This window comes from Portunus trituberculatus, chromosome 34, assembly GCF_017591435.1.
Source record: "Portunus trituberculatus isolate SZX2019 chromosome 34, ASM1759143v1, whole genome shotgun sequence".
Taxonomy (NCBI): Eukaryota; Metazoa; Arthropoda; class Malacostraca; order Decapoda; family Portunidae; genus Portunus; species Portunus trituberculatus.
The window spans coordinates 4,649,317-4,661,816 of record NC_059288.1 but is presented as its reverse complement, the minus strand read 5'-3'; the positions used below and the strand labels follow the sequence as shown (position 1 = coordinate 4,661,816).

Below are 12,500 nucleotides of genomic sequence, written 5' to 3'. Positions count from 1 at the left end.
CCTCTCTTGTCTCCAGCTTGCTCATTTTAATTTACATATTTCACACCGAGCAGTCGCGTTGAGAGGAAGAGAAAAGAGGAGGAGGAGGAGGAAGAGGAGGAGGAGGAGGAGGAGGAGGAGGAGAGGAGGAGAAGAGAGGTCACAGGAGTGGAGAGAGAGAGAGAGAGAGAGAGAGAGAGAGAGAGAGAGAGAGAGAGAGAGAGACTGTACCCTTTCCTTTATCTGTTTCCCTTTGCCAGTATACTCTCTCTCTCTCTCTCTCTCTCTCTCTCTCTCTCTCTCTGCCTTACATCCCATTTTCTTCAGATTTATTCCCGTTTTCTGTTCTTTCCTTTGTCGGATTGAGAGAAAACGGAATGAGTAGCACCCTGAAGAAATTATTTATTTTTATTAATTTATTATTATTATTATTATTATTATTATTATTATTATTATTATTATTATTATTATGGTAATTTATCTGATGTCTATATGTTCGTCCATAGGTTACTCTCTCTCTCTCTCTCTCTCTCTCTCTCTCTCTCTCTCTCTCTCTCTCTCTCTCTCTCTCTCTCTCTCTCTCTCTCTCTGTAGTCTTGCAATGTATTCTCTTTGTCCTTTATTTTTCCCCTCTATCTTTTATTCATCTCTCACTCTCTCTCTCTCTCTCTCTCTCTCTCTCTCTCTCTCTCTCTCTCTCTCTCTCTCTCTCTCTCTCTCATGAGTAGAGGGTGGGGAGAAAGTCTTCTATTTTGTTATCTTTTACTTCTACTATCAGTTTAATAGTCTTAGGTTAGGCTGGCTAGAGATCTTTTGTGGTCTGTGTGTGTGTGTGTGTGTGTGTGTGTAACTTTTTGTAATCTCTCTCTCTCTCTCTCTCTCTCTCTCTCTCTCTCTCTCTCTCTCTCTCTGTTGCATTTTATTCGTTGTTTTTTTTATTTTTCTCTTTTTGTTATTGAATTGTCGTTTTCCTTTCCTCTCCTTCCTCTCTTTAATCTCATATTTCACTCTCCATTTGCTTTATCGTCTTTTTCTCCTTTCTCTCTCTCTCTCTCTCTCTCTCTCTCTCTCTCTCTCTCTCTCTCTCTCTCTAGTATCATATATCTTCTTGTCTGTTTGTTTCTCAGTTTATTCCTCTCTCTCTCTCTCTCTCTCTCTCTCTCTCTCTCTCTCTCTCTCTCTCTCTCTCTCTCTCTCTCTCTCTCTCATTAATCTCTCTCTCTCTCTCTCTCTCTCTCTCTCTCTCTCTCTCTCTCTCTCTCTCTCTCTCTCTCTCTCTCTCTCATACAGCACCCGAAACTTAACCTAACCTAACCTAACCCAACCTAACTTAACCTAACCCTAACCTAACCTAACCTAACTTAACCTAACGTAGACATTTTCAACTCACAGCCTGCAATCGGACTTACTACGGCAGGATTGGGTCAACCTACACGCTGCAGGTTCACAAGCCCCATGAGACTAGCCTGCCACACTTCTGCCAGTTGACCTTCATGGCATCAGGAGAGCTGTACAGTGACTTGGTTCAGCTTAGCATTGAGAAGTTCAGCGTTGGGAGGTAAGGTGTGTGTGTGTGTGTGTGAGAGAGAGAGAGAGAGAGAGAGAGAGAGGGGATGGTTGGGGAGAGGGTGGTTTTGGTGTGTTTTGGTGTGTGTTAAATTTGTTTTGGTGTGTTAGAGAGAGAGAGAGAGAGAGAGAGAGAGAGAGAGAGAGAGAGAGAGATGTGGTTGTGTTATCTTATCTTTTATTTAGTGTTATGGTGTGTTTGTGTTCATGAGAGAGAGAGAGAGAGAGAGAGAGAGAGAGAGAGAGAGAGAGAGAGAGATTCATACAGCCCAATCATCAAATTTTTCCCCCAACTCTTCACCACCTCCTCCTCCTCCCCTCCTCCTCCTCCTCCTCCTCCTCCTCCTCCTCCTCCTCCTCCTCCTCCCCCCCCACAAATAACAATGGCGGATTAAAGAAACGTATTTTTTCTCCACGCAAATTTAAGTTTAAGTTCTTTTTTTTTCTTTTTTCCCTCCCTTGAATTATTTAATGAAAAAAAATATTAATAAGCGAACGATACAATGTGGGAATGAATGGTTTTGTATTTATTTTGATGATTTTTTTTTTCTATTTATTTCATTTTATTCACGTTTATTTTATCAAGAGTTTCCACAAATTTTCGTTAAAAGAATTCAATATATTTTTTGTTTATTTTTTTCGTTTTTTTTTCTCTCTCTCTCTTGGTTTTAAAATGCGATTAAGAGAGAGAGAGAGAGAGAGAGAGAGAGAGAGAGAGAGAGAGAGAGAGAGAGAGAGAGAGGGTTTAAAGATTTGTGAATGTGATGTATGGGATTTTCTCTCTTTTTCCCCCTCTCTCTCTCTCTCTTTATCTCTATCTTTTTTTCTTTTTTTTTCGTTACAGGGTTAAAAGTTTGCGGCGTTCAATAAACAATAAAGGAAATGGAAAAAAGGCAAGAATTGAGATTAAAAGAGAGAGAGAGAGAGAGAGAGAGAGAGAGAGAGAGAGAGAGAGAGAATAAATCAAAGCAAACGACTTCACTGTTACCTGGAAAGATTAGAGTCATTTACACACACACACACACACACACACACACACACATCATTCGTCACTTCCTTTTTTTCTTTCCTATGATTGGCGTCATGTCATGTGTGGTGGTGGTGGTGGTGATGGTGGTGGTGGTGGGGAGAAAGTGAGAGAGAGAGAGAGAGAGAGAGAGAGAGGGAGAGGGAGAGATGAAGTAAGCGTTTTGTGTTTCTGTGTTTCATTCTCTCCCCGCCTTCCTGTTCTGACAAGGCAACTTTTTATGATTTCGTGGTGTTGGCAGAATTTTGAGTGTCTGTGTGTTTGTCTGTGTGTGTGTGTGTGTGTGTGTGTGTGTGTGTGTGTGTGTTGTGTTGTGTTGTGTTGTGTTGTATGTGCTTCCTTGGAAACGTCCCCTTTTCTCTCTCTATGTCACTGTTTCTCCATCTCTTCCTTCCCCTTTATCATTCTCTTCCCATTCCTCCTCCTCTCCTCCTCTCTCCTCTCCCACGTCACCTGCCCTTCAAAGTTTCCCTCCTCGTCTGTGTCTCTGTGTCTCCCTCCCTGCCTCAATGTGTCCCCAAAGCTTCCTTCCAACAAAGCCCCCAGCCTGTCCTGTGTGCCGCCCCTCAGACCCCTGCCTAGTCTGTGTGCCGCCCCTCAGACCCCTGCCTAGTCTGTGTGCCGCCCTCAGACCCCTGCCTAGTCTGTGTGCCGCCCCTCAGACCCCTGCCTAGTCTGTGTGCCGCCCCTCAGACCCCTGCCTAGTCTGTGTGCCGCCCCTCAGACCCCTGCCTAGTCTGTGTGCCGCCCTCAGACCCCTGCCTACTGTGTGTGCCGCCCTCAGACCCCTGCCTAGTCTGTGTGCCGCCCCTCAGACCCCTGCCTAGTCTGTGTGCCGCCCTCAGACCCCTGCCTAGTCTGTGTGCCGCCCCTCAGACCCCTGCCTAGTCTGTGTGCCGCCCCTCAGACCCCTGCCTAGTCTGTGTGCCGCCCCTCAGACCACTGCCTAGTCTGTGTGCCGCCCCTCAGACCCCTGCCTAGTCTGTGTGCCGTCCCTCAGACCCCTGCCTAGTCTGTGTGCCGTCCCTCAGACCCCTGCCTAGTCTGTGTGCCGTCCCTCAGACCCCTGCCTAGTCTGTGTGCCGCCCCTCAGACCCCTGCCTAGTCTGTGTGCCGTCCCTCAGACCCCTGCCTAGTCTGTGTGCCGCCCCTCAGACCCCTGCCTAGTCTGTGTGCCGTCCCTCAGACCCCTGCCTAGTCTGTGTGCCGCCCCTCAGACCCCTGCCTAGTCTGTGTGCCGTCCTCAGACCCCTGCCTAGTCTGTGCCGCCCCTCAGACCCCTGCCTAGTCTGTGTGCCGCCCCTCAGACCCTGCCTAGTCTGTGTGCCGCCTCAGACCCCTGCCTAGTCTGTGTGCCGTCCCTCAGACCCCTGCCTAGTCTGTGTGCCGCCCCTCAGACCCCTGCCTAGTCTGTGTGCCGCCCCTCAGACCCCTGCCTAGTCTGTGTGCCGCCCCTCAGACCCCTGCCTAGTCTGTGTGCCGCCCTCAGACCCCTGCCTAGTCTGTGTGCCGCCCCTCAGACCCCTGCCTAGTCTGTGTGCCGCCCTCAGACCCCTGCCTAGTCTGTGTGCCGTCCCTCAGACCCCTGCCTAGTCTGTGTGCCGTCCCTCAGACCCCTGCCTAGTCTGTGTGCCGTCCCTCAGACCCCTGCCTAGTCTGTGTGCCGCCCTCAGACCCCTGCCTAGTCTGTGTGCCGTCCCTCAGACCCCTGCCTAGTCTGTGTGCCGCCCTCAGACCCCTGCCTAGTCTGTGTGCCGTCCCTCAGACCCCTGCCTAGTCTGTGTGCCGCCTCAGACCCCTGCCTAGTCTGTGTGCCGTCCTCAGACCCCTGCCTAGTCTGTGTGCCGCCCCTCAGACCCCTGCCTAGTCTGTGTGCCGCCCTCAGACCCCTGCCTAGTCTGTGTGCCGCCCCTCAGACCCCTGCCTAGTCTGTGTGCCGTCCTCAGACCCCTGCCTAGTCTGTGTGCCGCCCCTCAGACCCCTGCCTAGTCTGTGTGCCGCCTCAGACCCCTGCCTAGTCTGTGTGCCGCCCTCAGACCCCTGCCTAGTCTGTGTGCCGCCCCTCAGACCCCTGCCTAGTCTGTGTGCCGCCCCTCAGATCCCTGCCTAGTCTGTGTGCCGCCCTCAGACCCCTGCCTAGTCTGTGTGCCGCCCTCAGATCCCTGCCTAGTCTGTGTGCCGCCCCTCAGACCCCTGCCTAGTCTGTGTGCCGCCCCTCAGACCCCTGCCTAGTCTGTGTGCCGCCCCTCAGACCCCTGCCTAGTCTGTGTGCCGCCCTCAGACCCCTGCCTAGTCTGTGCCGCCCTCAGACCCCTGCCTAGTCTGTGTGCCGCCCCTCAGACCCCTGCCTAGTCTGTGTGCCGCCCCTCAGACCCCTGCCTAGTCTGTGTGCCGCCCCTCAGACCCCTGCCTAGTCTGTGTGTGCCACCCCTTAGTCTCTTGCCTGTCCTGTGTGCCGCCCCTTAGGCCCCGGCCTGCCCTGTGTGCCGTCCCTCATCCCCCAGCCTGCCCATTGTGCCAGCCCTTAGCCCCGTGATTGGCTCTCCCGCAGGTTCCTGTCACACACCAAGGAGGGCTGCCCGGACGGCCACATGCAGATTGAGGAGCTAAGCCGCCCCCAGAACAGCGGGTTCTGGTGCGGCACATCCTGGGGCCACAACGTGTACTACTCGGAGACCGCCGCCGTCACGCTCATGCTGCGGGTTTTCAACCTGACCAAGGTGCCGCAGGACCGAGGCAACCCGGCTTCCTTCCAGCCTCAGGACACCGTCATGCTGCGCCTCTCCTACCGCTTCCTGCGCAAGGAGCGTGCCGTGCTGCGCTACGGGCCGCCTTACAAGCCCAGCTACCGTGGCGAGGACCTGCCCAACTCCTTCTGCGACAAGTACTTCGAGAATTGCGACAAGCAGAACTGCAAGATCCAGTCCCCGAACTTCCCCGGCATGTACCCGCGCAACCTAACCTGCTACTACCGCGTGCGCCAGACGCGCGTGCCGGAAGGCAAGGTGGCGCTAGTTTCCGTGCTGCAGCGCAACCCGCACCTCATCTACATCAAGGACCGCAACGCGCCGCACCTTTCCCGCGAGCAGCGCCTGGAGGTGGGCACGGCCTGCCACGAGATTCACGACTACCTGGTGGCCTATGACGGCAACACGACCCGCACACCCGTGCTGGCCAAGGTGTGCAAGGGCGGCACGCCGCTGTCACGCATCACGGCCAGCGGCCCTGACCTGCTGCTGCTGTTCCACGCCTCGCCCTACGACTTTCCCTTCCAGGACTCGCCGCGCCGCCACATCTTTGGCTTCGAGCTGGACGTGGAGGTGGAGTTCGTGGACAAGGAGAGCACGGCATACGTGCGGCGCGGCGGCCAGTGCAACTACGAGGCCACGAGCATGGGCCAGCGCAGCGGCTACGTCCAGGCAGCGGCGCACTCCTTGCTAGCCAACACCACGTGCACGTGGCGCCTGCGCGCTGGCACTGCCGAGGTGGTGTGGCTGTACTTCCTGCACTACCGTCACGTGCAGCACCCCGAGATGCCACGCCCCGCCCACTGCCCCAACACTCTCACCATCTACAACGGCCCCGAGCCCGTGCACGGTGCGCCCGTCAACGACTCCTTGCTGCTGGGCCAGTTCTGCAAGCCGGAGAAGCTGCCGCGCGTGTGTGGCGGAGTGCACGCCCCCGGGCCCTACTCTGCGCCCTGCGCACCCCACGATAGCTACGTATCCTCGTTGCCCGGCATGACGCTGTCGCTGCGCTACGCCGCAGGCACCACGCCCGCTCACGTGGAATTTCTGGCGCGCTACGAGTTCGTGGACACCCGCCAGTGGGGTGACCCTGCCAGTGGGGGCGGCCCCTGCGACAGGGTGTTCACCGTGCGGCCTGACCGCCTGTTCGCCTCACCGCGCGACGTGTTTCTTTTTGGGCGCGGCGGGTCGCGGCGCCTGCGGTGCGTGTACACCTTCGAGGTGGGCCCACAGCAGCGCGTGTCACTACGCCTGCTGCGTGCCAGGATGGGCCCCGCCTGCACCACGCTGTACCACAACGCCTCGCGGCGCCACGAGTGCTCCCACGGCGGCGCAGCGGGCCAGCCATCCATCACACTGGTGGAGGAGCCCTGGCCTGGCGTGCCCCTGCAGCGGGCATGTCTGTGTAACGTGTCCCACGGGAGACCCTTCAGCCTGTTGTCCTACACGCGGCGCCTCACACTCACCTTCACCGTGCCGGACATGACTCCCGCTGATGACTACAACCACTTCTTCTTCGAGGGCGAGTACTCGGTGGTGCCCGAGCCACCTGAGGTGGCGCGCCGCTGCAACCAGACAGCGCGCCTCCTGCACGGCGCCTTCGGCAACTTTACTGTGGGCGCGGGGCGCGGTGACCTGTGTGCCGGCCTGCCGCGCCTCATCCGTGCCGTGGACGCTTCCTTTCTGTTCATGCGAGTGCGCGGCTTCGCGGCCGTCGGGGACAACTGCCGCGTGGCGTCGCGCATCAACGTGTTCGCTGCGGGCGGCGTGGCGCCCCTGGCCTCGGTGTGTCCGGAGCGCCGTGACGTATTCACCAACATCTTCAGCAGCGGCTGGGACCAGTTTGACTTCCGCTTCCAGGACGAGGACCTGCTGTGGGGCAACATGACGGGCCTCGCCGCACCCGCCACGCCGACCACTGCCGCCACCACTGCCGCCACGCTGGGCGACCACGGCGACCATGGCCTGTCATCCACCCTCTCCTCCACCACCACCACCACCACGACCACCACAACCACTACTACCACCACCACCACCACCACCACCACCACCACCACTATGGTCCCCATCCTGCACGGCGTGGCCTCCTCCCTGCCAGGGCCTACCGAAGCGGCACCGCGCCTGGAGTCCCGCGACCTTTTGGTGGAGTACGTGGGGAACTACTCCGGCAACTTCCTGGTGACGTGGGTGTCGCTGTGGCGGCCGCTGCGTGCCGAGGCGTTGGTGTCCGTGGCGGCGGATCCCTGCCCGCACGGCTGCTATGACATCGGCGCTTGTCTGCCGCAGGAGCTGTGGTGTGACGGCATTCAACACTGCCCCACCGGCCAGGATGAGGGCCCCACGGCGTGCGGCCTGCTGGCGGCGCTGCCATGGGTGTACCTGATCGCCGCCGCCGTGCTGATGCTGTCGTTGGTGGCACTGTTCGTGGCCGTGCTGGCACACAAGCGCCAGGTACGCACGCAGAAGGTGGTGGCGGATGCGGCGGCGCTGGCCCTCAACAACGGCACCAGCCTCAAGGGCGGCACCGACCTGCTGGTGCCGCCCTCGGACACCTGGTGACAGCGCGCCCCCGCCGGCGGCGACGACCTGGTCTGCGTGGACTACGAGACCACGGTGTAGCCGCGGCGGGGACCCACACCGCCACCACCACTACCACCACCACTACCACTACCACCACTGCTCTGTGTGTACGTGTGCGTGTGTGTACGTGTGTGTACGTGTGTGTACCACCGTGTTGCTGTACGTACGTCTGTCTGTGTGTGTTGATGTGAATATGTACAAAGCTGTTATAGGTGTACATTATATAGACAAGGAGGGAGTGAGGGTGTGGGGGTGCACGCCCCCACACCCTCACTCCCCTTCCCGGACGCCCACACCCCCCTTCCCCCAATCTGACCCCGAAAAAACCCATTAGTAGACGGTAAACACAGGCGCCCCACTCCAGCCCCCCACCAGCCCCCGGGCCCCCCTACCTGAACGAACATAGATCAAATATTGTAATCATTTCTGGTGATATAAAAAATACTCTATTCTGTTAAGTTTTAAGTGTGTGTGTGTGTGTGTGTGTGTGTGTGTGTGTGTGTGTGTGTGTGTGTGTGTGTGTGTGTGTGTGTGTGTGTGTTTTCTCCCTCTTCGGGTATTTGTAATTTTATATTTGATAATAAAACAAAAAAATAGGAAAGATTTATATATACACCAAAAGTTTTGCCATTTATCTCACTCCTCCTCACTCACTCCTTCCCTTTCTTCCAACTTTCCTTCTTTCACTCCTTCCTTCTTTCCTTTCATCTTTCCTTCCTTCCTTCTTTCCTTCCTTCCTATCTTCCTTCTCCCTTACTGTCTTCCTTTTTCTTCCTCCTTGTTTCTATCCTTTCATTCATTCATTCATTCATCCTTCCTTCCTTCCTTCCTTCCTTCCTTCCTTCCTTCCTTCCTTCCTTCCTCTTCTTCCTTCTATTTATTACCCTCTTCTTAGTTTATTCTCTTCCTGTCTTCATCTTTTTTTCCCATCCTTCCTTAACCTTCACGTTCCTCCTCCTCCTCCTCCTCCTCCTCCTCCTCCTCCTCCTCCTCCAATCTCATTTAATCCTCCCAACACTTTCCTCCTAAAGCTACTACGAGGAATCCCATTTTTCCTCCTTTCCTCCATCCCTCCCTCCATCCCTCCTCCTCTTTCTCTCCATCTTTATCACTCTTCAGGGAATTTTGTCGCCTTTCTCTCTCTCTCTCTCTCTCTCTCTCTCTCTCTCTCTCTCTCTCTCTCTCTCTCTCTCTCTCTCTCTCTCTCTCTCTCTCTCTCTCTCTCTCTCTCTCTCTCTCTCTCATTCCTTGCCAACCTAGTATATCTTTCTTAAGGAGCTCTCTCTCTCTCTCTCTCTCTCTCTCTCTCTCTCTCTCTCTCTCTCTCTCTCTCTCTCTCTCTCACGTTATGTCAACACAAAGCAGAAGATAATTACGTTTCTTCTTCTTCTTCTTCTTCTTCTTCTTCTTCTTCTTCTTCTTCTTCTGCTTCTTCCTCTTCTTCTGCTTCTTCTTCTTCTTCTTCTTCTTCTTCTTCTTCTTCTTCTTCTTCTTCTTCTTCTTCTTCTTCTTCTTCTTCTTCTTCTTCTTCTTCTTCTTCTTCTTCTTCTTCTTCTTCTTCTTCTTCTTCTTCTTCTTCTTCTTCTTCTTCTTCTTCTTCTTCTTCTCCTCCTCCTCCTCTCTATTACTATTATTCTTTTCCTTTCCTTCCACTCCTCTCTCTCTCTCTCTCTCTCTCTCTCTCTCTCTCTCTCTCTCTCTCTCTCTCTCTCTCTCTCTCTCTCTCTCTCTCTCTCTCTCTCTCTCTCTCTCTCTCTCTCTTTACCTTTTATCACATAGCGACCAGTTTGCCTTTCATTTTTCTCTCCCCTCCCTCCTCCTCCTCCTCCTCCTCCTCCTCCTCTTCCCTCTTCCTCCCCTTCTCTTTCTTTATCTCACTCTCCCTCCCTCACTTTCTTTCTCTGTTTCTTTCTTTCTCTCACCCTCTCCTTCCTTCCTCTTCCTCTTACTTGTATTTCACTCTCTCTCCTTTACATTTCTCATCTTTTTTTTTCTCTTCCTCCTCCTCCTCCTCTTTCGTCTTCCTCCTCCTTCTCCTCTTCCTCCTCCTCTTCCTCCTTGTCCACCATCACTACTGCCTCCTCTTTCATTTCCTCTTCCTCTTTTTAACCCATACGTCCTTTCATCTCCTCTCTTCCTCCTCCTCCTCCTCCTCCTCCTCCTCCTCCTCACAAGGGGAGAGTTATAAGGACATAAAGGTTAGAGGAGGGGAGAGTGAGAGAGAGATTACCTTTACTCTCTCTCTCTCTCTCTCTCTCTCTCTCTCTCAGGAAAAAATGTAAAATAAGGTAATACAAGACAGAAATAAGAAAATAAGGAAAAAATCATTGGAAAAAGCAGAAATTAAATAGAAAGAATAGATTATGATAAAAAGAGGAGCAAATATGAGGAAAGGAAAGGAAAAACAACAACAAAAACTAGAAAATACCACAACATGCAGAAAGAAACGCCAAAAATAAAGAAGAAAATGAGAAAGAGAGAGATAGATAGATAGATAGATAGAATGATTGGTAGATAGATAAATAAATGCATAGATAGATTGATAGATAAAATAAATGGATAGATAGATTAATAGATAGATAAGAAAAATAGATTGATTTATTGATTGATTGATAGACATAGATAAAGATACATGAATAGATAGATAGAAAAATAGATTGATTAATTGAAAGATAGATATGTGGATTGATGGATTGAGGTGAATAAATAGATGGATAGAATGATTGAGAGATAAATAGATCGAAAATTAAAAAGATAGATTGATTGATTGATAGACAGACAGACATAATAAAATAACTACAACTGCTTACTACAGCATAATCTATATAGACAGAAAAATGAATAGATAGATTGATTGATAGATAAATGAATAAATAAAAAGGTAGATAGATAGATAGATAGGCAGACTACAACATTGTCTATATTTTACTTACAATAAACCTGTAAAACTCCACTCAACAACAATTTATACATTAAAAAAGAATAAAATAAATCCTTCACCTCTGAAACTATACATAAAACTTAACAATGACAACTGTAACTAAAAGAAAAAGAAAATACCAAGAATATCAAGGCTTTTAATCATACGTCTGGAAGCTCATCGATAAACAAACAACGGAAAGTAAGCGACGCGTCATTATTTACATTTTAATACACTTCTTCCTCTTCTTCTTCACACTCTTCTTCTTACACTAACGCTTTTTTCTCCTCCTCCTCCTCCTCCTCTTCCTCTTCTTAGTTGTCCCTCTTCTTCTTCGCCTTACTCCTTCATTTCCTTCTCCTCTTCTGTCTCTCATTTTTATTTATTTATTTTTTTTCAAGTTTCTCCTTCACTGCGCGTTGTCTTGAGAGCTGCTTGAGACTCCTAAGGTGGTGAAGGATGCCTGGGTTGCTGTAGGACGTGGAGGCAGCCCAGGATTTGCAGGATACGCTGGATATAAGAGGTAAGGATGAAAAGAAGGATTTGCTAGGAGAAAATAATTGTGTGTGTGTGTGTGTGAGAGAGAGAGAGAGAGAGAGAAAGTGACATGGAAAGTTTTGACACACACACACACACACACACTCATCATAAATACACTTAACACACAAGTGAACAACATCAACAAATATAAATAAATAAATAAACAAAAACAGTATGTCAAGATTAACAACAAAATGAGATATAAAACAAATAGAAAAAAAAAAAAAAAAAGACAAGAGAACAAATTAAGTGAGAGGTAATGAAAACTTTAATTAATATATTTTTATTTGTTTATTCAACTCTTGATAAACAATTAAATCCTTTTATTGAGTTTGTGTCCATGATAATACTCTCTCTCTCTCTCTCTCTCTCTCTCTCTCTCTCTCTCCGGTCTCTCTCTCTCTCTCTTATCTTCTTCACACATCTTTTCTTTTTCTTCTTCTGCTTCTTCTTCTTCTTCTTCTTCTGCTTCTTCTTCTTCTTCTTCTTCTTCTTCTTCTTCTTCTTCTTCTTCTTCCTCCTCCTCTTTCTTCGTACCATTGCTGATGATCCTGCCTACTCTTCCTACTCTCTCTCTCTCTCTCTCTCTCTCTCTCTCTCTCTCTCTCTCTCTCTCTCTCTCCCCCAATGTTGAACATCCTATTTCCACAAGCCATCACTCACCTAGGAGAGAGAGAGAGAGAGAGAGAGAGAGAGAGAGAGAGAGAGAGAAGTATGAGTTTGGGGTGCATTGTGGTATTGTCACCGTACACACACACACACACACACACACACACACACACACACACACACACACACACACACACGATTTCTTTACTTCCCTCTCGTGTCAAAACGAAGCGATAATTTGCATAATATTTCGTTATTATCTCTGGTGCTTCAACACAGACCTCCTCCTCCTCCTCCTTCTACTCCTCCTCCTCCTCCTCCTCCTCCTCCTCTTCCTCCTCCTCCTCCTCCTCCTCCTCCTCCTCCTCCTCCTCCTCCCCGTCTTTCCATCCACTCATTCTCGTATTAGACCTTCGTACCACCTCTCTCTCTCTCTCTCCCTCTCTCTCTCTCTCTCTCTCTCTCTCTCTCTCTCTCTCAAGGCAATTTAGTGCGAGAAAGCTTAATTTGCACATATTTTTAGAGATTAGAG

General features: G+C 51.1%; 1 protein-coding gene across 1 annotated transcript in view; it reads left to right on the top strand.

Annotated features, from left to right (window-relative positions):
- LOC123512804 overlaps positions 1 to 8,438 on the top strand; it is a 41,790-nt gene extending 33,352 nt beyond the window's left edge. Inside the window, exons 3-4 of the mRNA XM_045269394.1 lie at positions 1,372 to 1,537; positions 5,124 to 8,438. Coding sequence (XP_045125329.1) covers positions 1,372 to 1,537; positions 5,124 to 7,878 — 2,921 coding nt within the window. The 3' untranslated portion in view covers positions 7,879 to 8,438. The remainder of the gene's footprint in view (positions 1 to 1,371; positions 1,538 to 5,123) is intronic.
- Positions 8,439 to 12,500: the final 4,062 nt, after the last annotated feature.